The sequence below is a fragment of the Rhea americana genome, unplaced genomic scaffold (genome assembly GCF_003343005.1).
Source record: "Rhea americana isolate MKP2758 unplaced genomic scaffold, rheAme1 scaffold_215, whole genome shotgun sequence".
In the NCBI taxonomy this organism is placed as follows: Eukaryota; Metazoa; Chordata; class Aves; order Rheiformes; family Rheidae; genus Rhea; species Rhea americana.
Window position 1 is genome coordinate 853,911 of NW_028186305.1, and position 15,853 is coordinate 869,763.

The window sequence follows — 15,853 nt, forward strand, 5'->3', positions numbered from 1 at the left end:
AAAGTAGATACAGGAGCAGAAGCTATCGAAGATGGAAGATATCTAAYGCTTAGTGTCTTCTTGTAAGATACTGAGCAGAGCCATTTCTGCGACACACACCCATCTCAATAGGCGAGTTCAGAAGCTATGGCTGGAATGGGAGGATTAAAAGGCACATCAGCACAGAGAACCCCCTCARCTTCCAAACGCTGCCTTGTGGGCATCTCTCAGACAGTCGACTAAGCTCCTTCTGCACAGCTCCAGCGCCAAAGCTGCTGCCTTTGAGYGTTTTACTATTAACAGCAGCTTCCCAAGATCAGCTTTTTAATCACGTACCATTTAAAATGTTGCCATGTTCTACGTCTACGGCTCAGTACTTTAAATGATTTCTGTCCTACATACACTACCACTATATGGACAGAAAAGACCATTTTAACCAGCATAACATTCAAACTCATTAAGAACAGTATCACTTTAATCAGACTCTTTAAATAAGAATTCCATGTGCAAACTGACAAAGTCATCCTCCTAGGTCCTGCCAAGCCCTTTGCCTTAGGCAAAGGAGTTGAGACGTCCCTTAGCATCAATTTTGTTTGTTTATTTATAAAGTTCACATGTTTGATCTTTGTTTAGCAACTGTTTTCATCTCTCTGTCCAGTGGTAAGAACACAGCAGTTCTTCTCTTGAGTCAAAGAATCATGAGTTCTCTTTTTCCGGCTCTGGAAACCATCCAGCATCAGCTTTGAGAGCTCGTAAGTTTAGCAAGACCAAGTGCAGTAGGATCTGTAGAGAGAAAAGCTGCTTACCTCCCTCCAAACTTTTCATTTTCTCACACRCAGTTTAAACGACGGACAGCTCTTTAAGTCATCTAAAGTTTCAGAAGTTACCTCATGGCACTTTACCACAATTTACTTCCTCCAATCTCTGGTTACTCTTGAGCACTGTGATCACAACCCCAAGTTGCCCAGGCACCACACACTTTTGGCAGTCTCAGCTTACTGCCTTAGAAAAATACTAAACCAGACTAAAGAGCTTTGTTATTGCCAATTTTGCTGCATTTTCTTCTTTATTAGGCATACTAACCTGCTTTAAGTCTCACCACTATACCTACTGAGTACAGGAGGCCACTCAAAACCATGAGTTTGGGTGTGAACTATTCACCAGTTCAAGAACAACCTTCCTTTTCAAGTAAGAATTCAGCAAAGGAAGTAAAGCCCTAGAACAGCAGTTCCCAAATTTCTCTGATTAAAGGATCAGCCARCTTCTCAGGAAACAATCATCCTCTGTTTGTTAACACTATCCCCTGCTTCCTACAGGCCCATAAAAGCTCTCCTTGGTCTCCTAGACCACCTGTGATCCACAGACAGGAGTTTGGGAACCACTGTAGTAAAGCATATTCTTAATTCATGAGTCACTACATCCACCCTTTCTCCTGGAGATACTTAGAGACAGCAAAAATGTTTAGACATTCAGCTCATACTTAGCTTTTGTTATAATGAGTGTCCAAAAGCCTTCAGGCAACCATGTCAAATGAGTTCCTTTTCAATCTCACCRAACACAAAGGTTTGCCAGTTTTCTCTTTCTTTCCATGAAAGTCTTGACTRCCCTCTGACAAACTGGTTTATTCCTACACCAGAGAGTAGTTAGAGACACTAGTAGGGTCTCCTCAACCTTTTCGTTGCTGTGTTTTACTGCTGTTTATAAGAAAAGTGAGCTGAGGAAGTAATTAGAAAATTGTTTCTGGAGTTTCCACAGCACAATTAATATTATTGCAGCTTTTGGCAACTAGTATATTTTAGCCTCTTTACAATAAAAAAACCTGGAGCCCTAGTAAAGTGTACTAATTGCTAAAGGAATGAACCAAGACAGATCAGATCAATCTTCTGAAACATATGTGATAGCCCTAGGTAAAAATGGAACTATGCTAACAAAATCCTGGTTTATTTCTAGGAAATACTCAGTGAAATGTCACAAAAATAAGTTGGTTAGTATCCAAAACAGTACTTCCAGGCAGGATGCCAAGCTAGTACCATTAAACACACGGCTATTGTTGGACACCTCAAAGTGAACCAATAGTCAGGAGCACCAGATCTTCCCTTGACTCGGTAGTCAAAGATTAATGCAATCTCCAGTACATCATTAGGTTCARTTGGAATAGGCCAGAGTAGAAATACAAATAAAATGATCACTTAAATTTAACCGGGGGCTAGTCTAAAGCATATTGACAATGTTTGGGGTAGGGGGAAGACAGAAGAGTGACACAATACTTTTCAGTAGCCATTGCAATTCTCAGACTGCATCACTCTCAATCCTTGTGGACTGATATAAGTGGACAYTGACTGCTTTCACAATTACTACATACCACAATTTTGGTGGTCCAGATTCTAAACCACTGGAGTTTGTTACAATCCTCCAAACTAGTTTTCGTTATAGAACATAGTAACATTTTTTGAGAAAGAGAAGCCACAGTTCTGAAATCTGGATTCAAGTTCATTTGGATCGGAGCTGTCCCTAAGAACAAGGAGAATACAGTGGTCAAAACCAGATATGAAACATTCAGCCTCACCCAGCTCCCCTCATGCTCTTAAATGCTTTCCATTGCTCACAGTCACCAGCTACTCAACWCTTTGGGAGTGAGCTCCAAAAATCCAGCTCTTTCTTGCTAGGACCTTCCACACCAGACTGTGGTATCACTTGAGGTGTCTTAAAATTTAGCAAAAGCAGGTTTATTAGCTGGTCCGAAGCAGCTCTTGCAGCAAGTCATGGTCATAAAAAATATTTAGTGTGAGATAAATACCTGATACCTGAGACTACTGCCTTTGCCATGCAGGAAGAACATCTTCATAGCTCAACACTGCTCCCTTTCAGCCTGCTCTTCCCATTAACAGGGTGTTACGTCTTGGTCAATAGTGCTGCTTTTCAAGGAAATACRTGACCAAACCCAAACAAGGTGACTGCAGGTTGTATTGCAAAATCCCACTCTGATCACAAGCAWCAGGGTCAGTTAAACTGCACAGCGATACAGACATGTATTCCTACCGTGTATTTAATTGCTGGGTTTGCTCCTACTTCAAGCACATCTGTTGCTTTGCTGCACATGCACAAACATAGATGGTGGTACCCCAGATTACAGTCTTCAAGAATGTCTTCTGAATTCCAAAAATTTCCTTTCAGAAACAAAAAATCAGACCCCAGATGCACCTCAAATACTCACAAAACAGACAAGAGATTGACATGATAATGCTCAGGAAGTTTTGAAGAAAACTTACAATAGTGTCTGGTGGTCTTTGCTATGAAGATCCAGTACCTAGTTAACATACTCAAATTAAAAGCAGGAATGTATGGGGTTTACCACGGCTAGTTAAGATATATTTGCAAGCAAAAGACAGTAAGACGGTTTGAAATAACAACACTGAAGACTGACATCCACAGTTGCTTTAGAGACATCAGTTCAGTCTCAGCTCTTGAAGTGGCTATTTTTATTGGATTATTTGTGTATAAACATGTTTCTCCAACTGAACATTTTTCTTGACATATTTTTAAATCAGCTCTCCAATAGCAGAACTTAATCTAGTTTAACTTTGAAGAGCTACTATTTYAGAGAAAAACAAGCCACCAAAATGTAAGTTCTGAAGAGTCTGCACTTGAAACTCTGAAAAATATTTTTCAGATTTGTCGCAGAAGAATTCACTATTTTCCAACTCATTCTATTCCTTTCTGTTAAGTAGCATTATAGCCCATTATAACACAAGAAATGGCACATATTCTGCCTTAAGTCACAAGGCCACTGTAAACAGAGAAGGCCAAATATTGAAGATATAATTACTACGAAGTGTCATTCTATAGTTCAGCACACTACGTTCTAGTCATAGCTTACACATGCACAAACTGTAGCCTTCAGAAACAACAGAAAGATCTGCTCGGTAGTGAAAATATAATTTTATTTTTAACAATAGCTGCCAGCAGTATACTGGTATATCTGTAAAAGATGTTCCAGAGAGTGAAAGACATAAGCAAACTACAATAAGTTGTATCAACTCTTCAAGTATTTCTGCATACAATACTCCAATTCTAGATGACCTGTCCCGAGAGTCTCTGTGTGCTCTTCTGCTCCACTGTCCTCCCATTCTCCCCACACACACCCTCCAGAAACAAACTGTAATAGTCGGTGGCACAGGTTATGAGGCAGATTTAATATTTTTACTTGGGACAAAGCTTTCTTCTGAAAATATTAATTGGATGTGTTCAGATAGTACTCTGAGTGGCAAAGAGTAAAAAAAAAAAGTTGACTGTACTTAGCCACTTTTTGTTCTACATTTGAGATAGGCATCAGTGGGTTTGGCTCAAGCATCTTCAATTTATTCCTGTCTGTGTTCCTTTGATATGAAATGCTAATTTGCTACTTTAGCATAAAAACTTGATTATATCTCCCTTCTTATCATGGAATTGCACGCAACTCTCAATCAGTTTAGACATGCCCATTGCGGAAAAACACCAATTTTATGGGAAAATGCATATGTACAATCTACATGGCTGCAACCATCCGTTTGGGACACTTACACAGACCAGCAGTGAACAGTAGATGCATAGGCAAGTTTTGGAGTGCATGAAATTGTTTCAGAAGTTCACATGTCTCTTGTTCAACAGGCAGCTCTGTACATATAAGGAGTCTCTTCAAGAASGACAGCTTTGTTAAGAAAAAAAAATCATGCATATACTGTAATCTGTGCTCCCACACAACAGAGAGAAGATGATGGATTCTCCCTTTATGTTCAGGAAACACAAGAGTCACCTGTTAATGGGAACTGAAGAATATTTCAGCTTGAGAATAAAGTTATTCAGCAGGCTAATACATGCAACCAACTTGCAAACTGGAATGCCTACTTGAAAGGGTAACTGCTGTTTTTAAATTGTAGAAGGGAATAGAAGTATCATTTTAAATTTAAACAGGGGGTAGATTAATTGCTGTTTGGTGAAATTAAAAATGCATTTAAAGATCAGATTGTAAACAAGTTGACAGAACTCAAGAATTTACATAGTTATGAAAGGTTTTTTTTAATTAATGTAGTGCTGGTGATTGGGGCCAGATGAAAGTGCTCTACCCACACCAGACGCTAAACCTTTTACACACCACCCTAGCTGTTCTGATCTGAAGGGATCACCTACAGAGGTGAAAGTTATTCACTCGCCATTACATTCCTGGCTCTGCTGAAGCCAGCAAGAGGCTGGCCAGCTTCTGTTACAACACAGCTAAACTGTGCAATAGGAAGCCAGAACGATACCAAATCCTTTCACATAGGACAGTTAACAGTTATCATATGGTAACCGCCGTATAATTTGCTAACCTGGTCCTCATTTGAATTACACCTATAAGGGAAAGGCTCTGACACTCAACACTTCACCGTATTGAGATAAGAAACACATTAACTACAGCAAGAGCTTCAATTTTGTTTACAAGCTTTCAGACACAATCATTAAAATACTTAATGCTGAGTATAACATATTACAATTGTTTGAAGATTGCCTAAAAAGTAGAGAGACTATATTATCTCTAAAGGAGAACAAGCCTGGCATTTTAACAAGTTAAGCATTTGTGTGCATTGATATGTAGGCAGYGCACACTAGAAAACTGCATGGAAGCATTTTCATGACCATATGCACATAGTTGCCTGGTGTACTGAAACGTGTGTGAACAATGGCTAATTTGTTTTTAAAAAGAGCAAGACCCGATTACTATTCCAAGAGCCATCCTGATCTATGATTTAACATAGAGTTAAAAATTCAAAAACTATGCCCACAGTTACATTGCTTCCTATTTYCTGTTTTTAAAGGTTATCTATACAATGGCAAAAAGCACCAGATCAGTGAGGTTTTTTCTTTACCCTATGTTGGATAAAAGCATTTTTAATGAAACAGGAGGAAATCATTCCTCTTTCTAGATGTCACGTTATAGCAAAGACTGAACCCCTAAAGAGGATTATTACTGCTGAGAAACTTTATTTAGGATGAGAATGTGACGTTAGAAAACAGGAATTATAAAATGGCTACAATTAAGTTCTTCCTAAACAGGTTGCTCTGCAGAATTTTCTTTTTCCTGTTGCCTATATACCTCTGTAATAAATCATAATAGGGTCTAAATGTATCTATGGTTGTCTTAGAAAGCCAAGTAACAGGACTGCTAATTGCCTTTATATTGGAATTCTAGTTCTAGGAAGGCAAAACAAGGCACGACAAGCCTTGTATACAAATACGGATCTTTACCTCTTATATGTCAAACTAATCTCATGAGTATATAAAGTAGCAAAAGCAGGATGCTTAGAAAAGTCAGGCTGTTTTTCATAAAGCCAGTGCTTACCAAAAAAATTAGTGTATAAAAGTGTTTATGTGAGCACTTTCATGTTATTGCAGGATGTTAAATATTCCAAGAACAACCTACAAGGAATAGCACTTTCCAGCTTCTAAAATCAGTTAAATACAAAAGTATCTTTACAAAAAATAGGCATATAAGTCTAGCATTCTTTGGAGTTGCTTATGATGGTCTTTTAAAAATAACCTAGTAGTTTACTTCATGCATCAAAATCATTAATTTTAAATAAGAAAACTATTCCCTGGTTTAGAAATATTTGAAAATTGCTTTTAAAAAAATTGTAGTGCTATTCCTCCGTGTTGCTGTAAAAAGATTATGTATAATAGTGCAATGATTATGATAATGCAAAGTTGCAGTCCAGGTACACAGACAAGCAATTAAGATAAATCCAATGTAAAGGATAGGTTTTCATGCACCGCTGCTTTACAAGAGTAACTTAAGGAGTTTCCTTTCAGGAAAAAAATGCATAATATAATTTAAGGCAAATGCAATCTTTAAAGGTCACTTTAGCTTTCTTCAGGAAAAAAATAGCTTAAAAAAGTTCCCAGAAAGATTCCACCTTTAACTGCTGTGTTTGGTCTTGCATTACTAATCATTGCACTACTATTCACCATATACAGTAGCTATCTGTCAACTAGAACACTAATGTTTACATATACTTTATGACAGTACAGGTTTTCTAAGTAAATATTGCCAGAAAGACCTACACAAAATAAAGGTTCTTAACTACCRAAAAGAAAGCCACTTGTAATTTTTAAGGTGAACAGATGGCAAGCATCTAGTTCTTTTGGTTTCATGATGTAAAAGGGCACCCTGGTAATTATTCACCTACCACAACTCAGAATTCAGGACAAATGTAGGTTGTTGGGTTTTTTGTGGGTGGGTTTTTTTTTTTTCTTTCTTTTTTTGAACTCAAGCTCGTAAAAGACACACAGCTAAATACTAACTCTGAACTGCAAGCTTCTTGCTATAGCATTCAGGCCTAGATTCAAACTTCCCTGAGGTCGTTCAAATCCAAGTTTTACATCTGTGTCCATTCCCAATTATCCCTGTGATTTCAAATCCAAGAAAAAACTTTTTAAACACTGTTGCGAAATCTTCTACAAATGGCTCTTTTGGATAATAAGCTCCCTTCTACATGTAAATGGCATAGACAAACAGGTACAGTTCAACGCGTCACAGATATGACAATTGTGTGTAAATCTTCTGGAAAAGCAATAAATTCCAAAATACATAAATATTCCTTGTACCACACAGAGAGAATATCCTAGACCAATTCATAGACAGGGACCAAATGTTTGCAAAGAAAAGTAGCGGGGACAAGATAACCCTTCATACTGAAGAATCTAGATTTATCCCAGTGAAATATTAACATAACTGTTAAAGATATCCAGACTTGCTATGAAAGGAGGTAAAGAAAAACAAGCCCATAATTAAGTCTGCAAACTTTAGGTAATTACTGTACCTGGTCTATCCACCATAACTTTGAATAATTGCAAGTTCATGCAAAAAAAATTTGCTATCTTATATGAAAAGAGCAGTCTGTTAGAAGCATTGTTATGGAATATGCAAGATGACATCTCTTTTGCAAGTGCTGTTTACTTAGTGAGTCTCTTGGCTACATCACTGTAAGCTATTTCAATTTCTTTGTCTCCAGGACAGGTATTGGTGAATTCATCCCTGCTATAAGCATTTGTCAGGTATCTCCAAATCCCTGTCATACTCTTGGGAATCTCAAAGTTGCGGTATTTTTTGGCCACCACCTAGAACAACAACAACAAAAAACAGATTAAGAATTTATATCCTTCAACTTAAACCTACTTTCCATTCCATGTTTCACTTTTCTTGTATCACCCTTGCAACACCTAAGCTCACAGCTGCTTCTAAATTCAGTAGAACCTGCCCCTCTGGGATGTGCCTGGACCTGGCAGCATACTGTCTCACTTAATTTGTCTTACTGCCCTCACATAAGGTAAATACTTCTGCATGCAGGCACAAACTTAATCTGTAGCTCCATCTGCAGTACAAAACTAACAAAGATCATGCAAGACTGTGAAAAGCAGTTGTTATATAAGCAAATCTTCACTCTTGTAGTTATCCTGTACCACCTCTTTGTTTCCAGACTTCTAGATTTGTGTGTGCTTTTAATCACACAATCCTTTCCTTTTGCACTGTGCTATTTACTTTGTTACTAACAGGGCAGTCTTCTCTGSAGATGTGAGAAGACATCCACTTAGCATCCACACAACTTCCACTTTTCTTCCACTATCTCATTCTTTCAAGTGTTGCAACTTATTTCACATGAGCATTTTGCCAGTGTAGTAAAATGAGATGTGGCTTACATCATCTGCTACCCTACTGCTACCTCACCTTCACTGAATTCAACTTTCACCTAACTCGATGTACTGTTAATACTATAGTCACATTTATCTGGGAACTTTTATATAACTTATAGATAGTCAAAATGAGATGGACACCTAAATGTCATAATGAAGTGAAAGATGCTTGCAGTTTATCATGTTAAAACACAAAATGCATCACAGGTCATTTACCTTGACAATATGTAATTTCGGCAGCAGGTTGCAGTCTGCTAATGTCATCTCATTGCCATCCAAAAACTTGCGGGTAGAAATTGCAATATCCTCCATGCTATTTTCATCTATCTCATCAGGAAGAGGAGAGTTCAGATACTCATCCAGTTTCTGGAGGGTTTTCAAGAGGCCACGTTCTAAGGCTGCAAAGGAAGGAATGTTTTTAAAAATAAGAGTGCCAAAGCACAGCACACACATCTCAAAGCAAGTTACTATTTAGAATACTGATATCGGTACTGGACCTGAAATAAAATGTCAGAAGACTGAAACAAAGTGAAATTGAAAAGTTTAAAAAAAAAAACTAATCAATCAATCAAGTTTCATGATACTCCATTCTAAGAGGTGTTAAAACCAAGACTGTACTTTTGAAGTAAAGATGCAGCTACCTAGAACTCCAGAGGAAAATAATCACTTCTGTTACCACAGTGCTGCTACTAAGGCAGTCTGAAATAATTCACATCACTGTACTCCCTAGAACAGAGCATACAGTGAAAGACTTCCAAGCCCAGTACAATTTCTAGCAATGCCACTGCTGAAGCTGCCTTTGGGGTCACTAGTAGCATTAAAACTGAACTGAAATCTTTGCTACCAAAAAACCAAGCAAACTTTAAAGCCCTTTAAATAGCAAACATACGGGTTATCTAAAAAGTTGGTTTAAACATGAGCTTTCACTAGTTTAAAATAAGCAAAGACTGTCCACAAGTGTTTATTTTTGGGTTAAAAGTGGCTTATGTCAGTTTAAGACTTTTCCAAACTGGCTTAAACTAATTGGAATTAAGCTATCCTATGGTTTGCATTCACTTACACTTAATCTGTTTAATGTCACATGTTCTGCTAAACTGGCACAACTAAACCTACAGACTACACTTGAAGAGGCTAACTGAAAGCAGCAGAGGGCAGCATACCCCACAAAACAGAAAAGTATTCTTGATAAGCCTTAATATTTACAAGTATTTTGCCTCCTTCCATTCGAAACACTGCAGAAAGGCATTCTGATTCTATGACTTAAGTTTTCCCTCCAAGCATGGAGGATAAAACATTTGTACTAAATGATTTAAAAGTCAAATTCTGCATTCTTTATCTCTTACTGGTCTCAAGATTTTGAATCGCAGAAACAGGCATTCTCACCTTCCAGCACCCACCTCCACACAAAAAGGCCTCAACCTTTTTAAAAAAAGCAAGATGAACTAGGCTTTGCTTGAAAGTCTGAATGAAAGCAATCAATCCAACGAAGGTCAAATATCAAGTACGCAATCAGGCCTTCCACCATCACATGGTTGGAAACTCAGCCACTGGGGCACTACACAAACTCTGCATGGAACACAATACTGGCCCTTAAAGTCCTTACTATTCGGTTCAAGAGCTTTGACTGGCTGTTGCATAGGTAAGTTTCCATGACAGAAAAATTTACAGCACATGCATACCTCACTGAAATACCTGAGTGTAAGAAAAATAAGTGGAAAGAATTGCTCTGCTTGAAATACAAGCTGAAAGAGATTTAGACGGGTATAAGCAGGGGACAAGATTCTTGATCTGTTACTGTCTTTCAGTTTATTTGACATCTGCTCAGTACTGCAGTTTCATATAGCTCATTAAATCATAGCTAAGCATATAACTAAATTCCCTACTCCTCTGGAATTGGCAAGCAAAATTCACAGATTTGCAAGCATTCTTTACGGTTCAGTGAAGAATCTGTAACTTTCACCTAAACACACAGCGCACAGACTTTGCTACAGCTTCACAGTTTGCAAATTAAATTTCCAACACTCTTCTCAGAAGAGGTTACAGAACAGTTTAAAGGGTCTTAACAAGAAGTTAACAGAAATAAAGACAAAAGAAATACAAAGCAGAATATTGATTTGGACAATAGTGACCTCCACTTGCTCCACAATGGATTTAGATTAAATAGACTTCCTGTAATGCACTGCTGCAGAGAAACAAAACTTAAAACAGACACCGAGATAAAGAGTAGAAGGAAAGCACATTTTTAGCTTGAACTTTGAATTGGCGAGCCCACACCCAGCACGGAGAATTAAAAGCATCATTAATGACCCGTATTAATGACCTTTTTAAACTATAAATATTGTGCATTTCCAGAAGTCCAATACTCTCACTGAAAGCTTGTAATAGCAGAAAAGAAGAGGAAATACGGAAAGGGTGGGAAAAGTCAGCAGTCAGGAACTGGAGAATGTCACTGTATTGCATATTTGTAAAACGAGTTTGACTACAAAGAGAAGTCTTGTCAAATAAAAGTAAATTTAACTTTGTCTTACATAACTTGTTGGTAACATTTTAAAGCAATGCCTCTACACTTTCCCTTAAGAAATCACTAAGGCTCTGCACATGCCTTTTACCACAAGAAATGCACCTGCTATAATACACCTATTAAGGCCAAAGCAATGGACTGAAAACTTCTGTCAACAGGAAGAGATATGAATATTTCAGGTGTCTGATGGCAGAGAAATCTGAATTAGCTTTCCACAGCTAACAGATTTAAGCATAGGTATTTCATTACATGTGACTAAAATTTGAAGAAAGTGACCAACTCACAGAGAAAACCCCACCACTCTGACTCTGCATCTCTCCCAAGGTAACTTCTCAAAATGCACTACCATTCTTGGGCTAGTTCACAGGAGATCACTAGAAGCTCTCCCTTCCCTCCTTAGATGAGGCCAACATGGCATGCAACATCCAGTAACCGAAGATGAGCATTTGCAGCATGTCACTGGAATCTTAGGACTGCTCTGTCAAGGCATACTAATAATTTTTGCATTATATTACTGTTCCAAAGGATTAAAATTTACATGTTCCCATGAAGGATGACTTTGATCTAGGCAACATAAGACACGATCTACCATTATAAACATGTTTGCTTTTTGCATGCTTACAACTCTCAACTGCTCCAGTAATGAGTGGGTCAGAGCCATTCATCAGATAAGCAGTGACAGCATTTATAGCATAGCAAATCTTCATGTTGCAAAACTGTATCAAATTGGTAGGAAGCAGTTATCACTACTAGCTGTCCCTTAATAGAACAGAAAGACAGACTTCAAAGTGCTATTTTATACTGTACACGTGACCCTCAAGAATTCTTCAGAATATCTATCTGTGCCATTAAAACTGCAAGAGAAGACTATTTTATGTATTACAAAAGTGATCCAGAGATTTTTTCTTAATAGAACAGCTTCTTGAGGACCTTCCCTTGAAGCTACTTTACATAACAACAATATTGTCTAAACAGACTATCATATCCTGCCCTAACCTTGAAAGAGCAAATAGGAGGAGGGAAAAAAAAAAGCGGAAGAAGGACTAACTCTAAAAAGAGTCCAGAAGACTGCTACTAACCACACAAGACAATGAAACAATAGGGCCTAAGTAACCTACCTTCATTAGCCTCTGGTCTAGAATTTTTGATAAATGCAGAAAATTTGGCAAATATATCCATTCCAGCAGTGTTAGATTCTGGATGCTTTGGTGAAAGCTTTAGGTACCTAAAAAGCAGAAAGGATTAAATCTATAGCACATTCAGCAGAACAATGATCATCATGTATTAGTTAGCATGAAACACCTCAAAAAAAAAGTTCATTTACTCATTTTCAGATTACTTTGGAAGATTTATTCCTCATATGTAGCATCACATACTCTCATAGAGTTCAAGATTTTTTAAAACCAACACCTTTTAAATCATTTTTCAGAGGAATAACAAAGCACAGTTCTTCTTTCCTAATCAGGCACATAGTCCAAGCACAATCTTTGAAACAGTCCATGGCTAGAGCAACAAGCTCCTTCACTGTTGCACAGAGTGATGCCAAAGGGCAGAACACAGTTCTACATACAAGAATACAGTTAGGGATCAAGCAGATAGCTGATACTATACTAATACTCTTGTCCGTTTACTTTTCTGTTCACAAGAGATTTTGTTGTTGTTGTTTAAATTAAAATCAGCTGCCCTAGAAGATCATGAACCCCAAATCCTGTAATGAAGTAAAGTCTTACCACGCTAAAAATACAAAAACTGTTCAGTTTGCTAGAAGCAGTGCCTGAATTTTGCCACTGCCTGGCAGTTGAGGAACAATGAAGTCAGGAGTTCAGAGAACACCTGAATGCATCCTACTCTTGCACTGTGTGGTCTAATTATATCAAATACTGTTTACAGTTTCCCATCATAATTTCCAATACTAAAGATTCAATCTCTAGGGCATATCATTATGCCTCATATGAGAGACTTGTATTTTTAAAAATTACTTCCAATTTGCATTTAGTAATCACCAGTTTTGTACAATTCACAACTGTCCATCTACTTATAGAAAGCTACACAATGGATAGTGGGAGAAATTTAACATGAAACATTAAGTTCAGTGATGTTTCTGGTGAAAACGAGAAAACCACCAGTTCCTGAACACTGAAATACCACCTCACTTCTAGAATGGCTACCAATAAAACTCTGATAAGAATATGGCAAATCTCCTTAAAATAAATTTCCACAGTGATTGATCACTGAGTCAGGACTAGGTTTTGTATAGCAGACATCTTCAGTTACATGATTTGGATGTATTGTTTAAGGTGGTCTGCCTCAGTTATAAAAAGTACTTCAGTCTAAAAAATGCAGGTATTGGAAGGGTAACAGGGTAAATAATCTTTAAAAGAAAATATCTTACAATACAAACAGGGAGGAACAAAAGGAATGACAAACTAGAGGTCCAAGCTATTATTAAAGTCTAATCTCCAGTTTATTAACACTAAAGAACTTACTAATTAATGTAGGAAACCCCTCTCAGAACACACCATCTAATCTAAGGTAAGACTATCAAATGATAGTGTTAACAAATAACCCAATTATCTTAACACTTACTTGGGTGGACACAAAACTTCTTCCAGGAACTCTTCAATCTTATTCACATCTGTTTTCACTTCACCATTGTAAGTTATAAAGGGTGGATGAGTGCCTGGAGCCAAATTTTGAAGGTCTGCTGGTTTTCTACAGTGAAATATAAACCAATACAAAAGTAAGCATAGGATATCCATGACCCTGCCAGAGGTTTGTCTCCTCATGGTATTTCAGATAAACAGAGATTCCAAACCTTACAGTTTTAAAATGATATCACTGGTCTTCTGAAAAAAGAGTTTAAGACTTGATTAGCATTTTTAGTGTTTCCTCAATAATAGTTAAAGTGTTTAAAAACTACTGATTCCTCCTTCCTTTTGAATCATTAACTTGAGATACAACCAATGTTGAATAGTACAGTTGGAGGGAATATATATACCATCCTCCTTCAGGCACACAGGCACTCTCTCTCAAGGTCTACAGTACAGAGTTTAAAAATAGCATAATCTGTGATCAATGACAATCCTAACCCCTCACAGAGAGTTTTCTCTTGAAACAAGCAAGTCAGAGAGTACAATGTATAAGCCATTATTAGGTGCATGTAGGGTCTGGTTCTAGGCAAGGTGACAGATGCTTAAAAAATCACATTTAAAAATCAAGATCAAAACTTCCTCCAGTGAAAAATTTACTTACTAAGAGCTGCATATTTGGGCAAAAGGAGAAGAATCTTTGACATTAGTATGACTAGACRCAAGAGAAACACAGAATCAGGCTTAAAGTACTCAAACATTTCTAAATCATTAAGTCAGTTTTGGTGATACCTCATTTTTGCAAAATTCACTCTAGCTCCTTTTATATTAATCCTTATTAACCTAAGCCAGTCTATTTTATAAACATTTGGCTTCTCTTTCATCAGACTGGGCCTTGATGCTGTAGTGACAAGGAGTGATGCTGCAGACATTTGTCTAAAACCCTGCACATCAGCTACACATATACATCTACCTACGCATTCACCCCAAGATGCCTTACTCCCTTCAGCATAAAGCTCTTGTATCTGTTTCATCAATAGGACCAGACAAAAAGTTGAAGCTAATCCAATAATGGGAAGTGGATTTACTAAAGCTACAAAAATCCTAAGCATCATCTAAAAAGCTGTATTCAATTTTTACCTGGTAAACCATCACAATACTAGTTACTCCCATGCTAGTACAACTGTCTTAATTCAAGTAGGAATAAAATTATGGAACTACCTGGCACCTCTTCAGGAGCAGCACTTCAAATTTCCCTGTGATAAAGCTACTGACTACAGCACAAAATGACTGCTCAAAAGTATAGCACTGATTCTAAGATCTTTTCCACATTCTAGAGAACAGTGTGCAACTGCTCATTCCTCAGATGCTCTTGCAGTGTACTAACATCTGACAGTACATGTGATCCAGATTAGGCACAAGCATACAACTACATTTCTATCAAGTTAAACAGAATATACATTACAGGATGAATATCACCTTTTGCTAGTGCTGTGCTGAATGAGGAAGAACAGACGCTATCTGATCTAGTAGGAAGTTTGCCAAGATAAAGCTGCCCCTTTGTTACTGTTTGAACAAATCCAAACGTGAGAGTAACCCTTGAACTAGTTCTGTGCACTGCCCCATGTAGCCACATTTCTAAGCTGGCACCAGGCATCCTATAACTTACTTTATAATGAAATTACCATCCAATAAACCTCCCTGACTGGGCATGGAAATCGGGCTAGCTGTATAGTATTTCAGGTTAGCATGAGAAAGCAGTGTTCTTAGGGAAAGCATTCAAACTCTCTTAACCAAGCACAGTTGCAAGTTTGACCTGTGAACACTTTCAAGTTCTTACAGAATTAGGAACCCCTGTTAGAATTTCAGTCCCTGCTCACAGCTGAATCCTTTAAGCTGGGGGCAGGGGAGCCACAGCAGCATATCAATAYATAGTTCCAAAGAGCACCTGTAACATATTAAAACTTCAACGAATATGTAAAACTAAATGAGAAAACTTATTTTTGCACTCAGGAACATTACACACTACTTTTAGGCAGGTGACAGAAGGTAGATATTAATA

General features: G+C 37.6%; 1 protein-coding gene across 1 annotated transcript in view; it reads right to left on the minus strand.

Moving 5' to 3' along the window:
* Positions 1-3,899: 3,899 nt before the first annotated feature.
* CLIC4 (CLIC family member 4) overlaps positions 3,900-15,853 on the minus strand; it is a 34,584-nt gene continuing 22,630 nt past the window's right edge. Inside the window, exons 3-6 of the mRNA XM_085305018.1 lie at positions 13,790-13,915; positions 12,322-12,428; positions 8,899-9,080; positions 3,900-8,109 (exon numbers count right to left, since the gene is read on the minus strand). Of these exons, the coding sequence (XP_085161144.1) occupies positions 7,945-8,109; positions 8,899-9,080; positions 12,322-12,428; positions 13,790-13,915 (580 nt within the window). The 3' untranslated portion in view covers positions 3,900-7,944. The remainder of the gene's footprint in view (positions 8,110-8,898; positions 9,081-12,321; positions 12,429-13,789; positions 13,916-15,853) is intronic.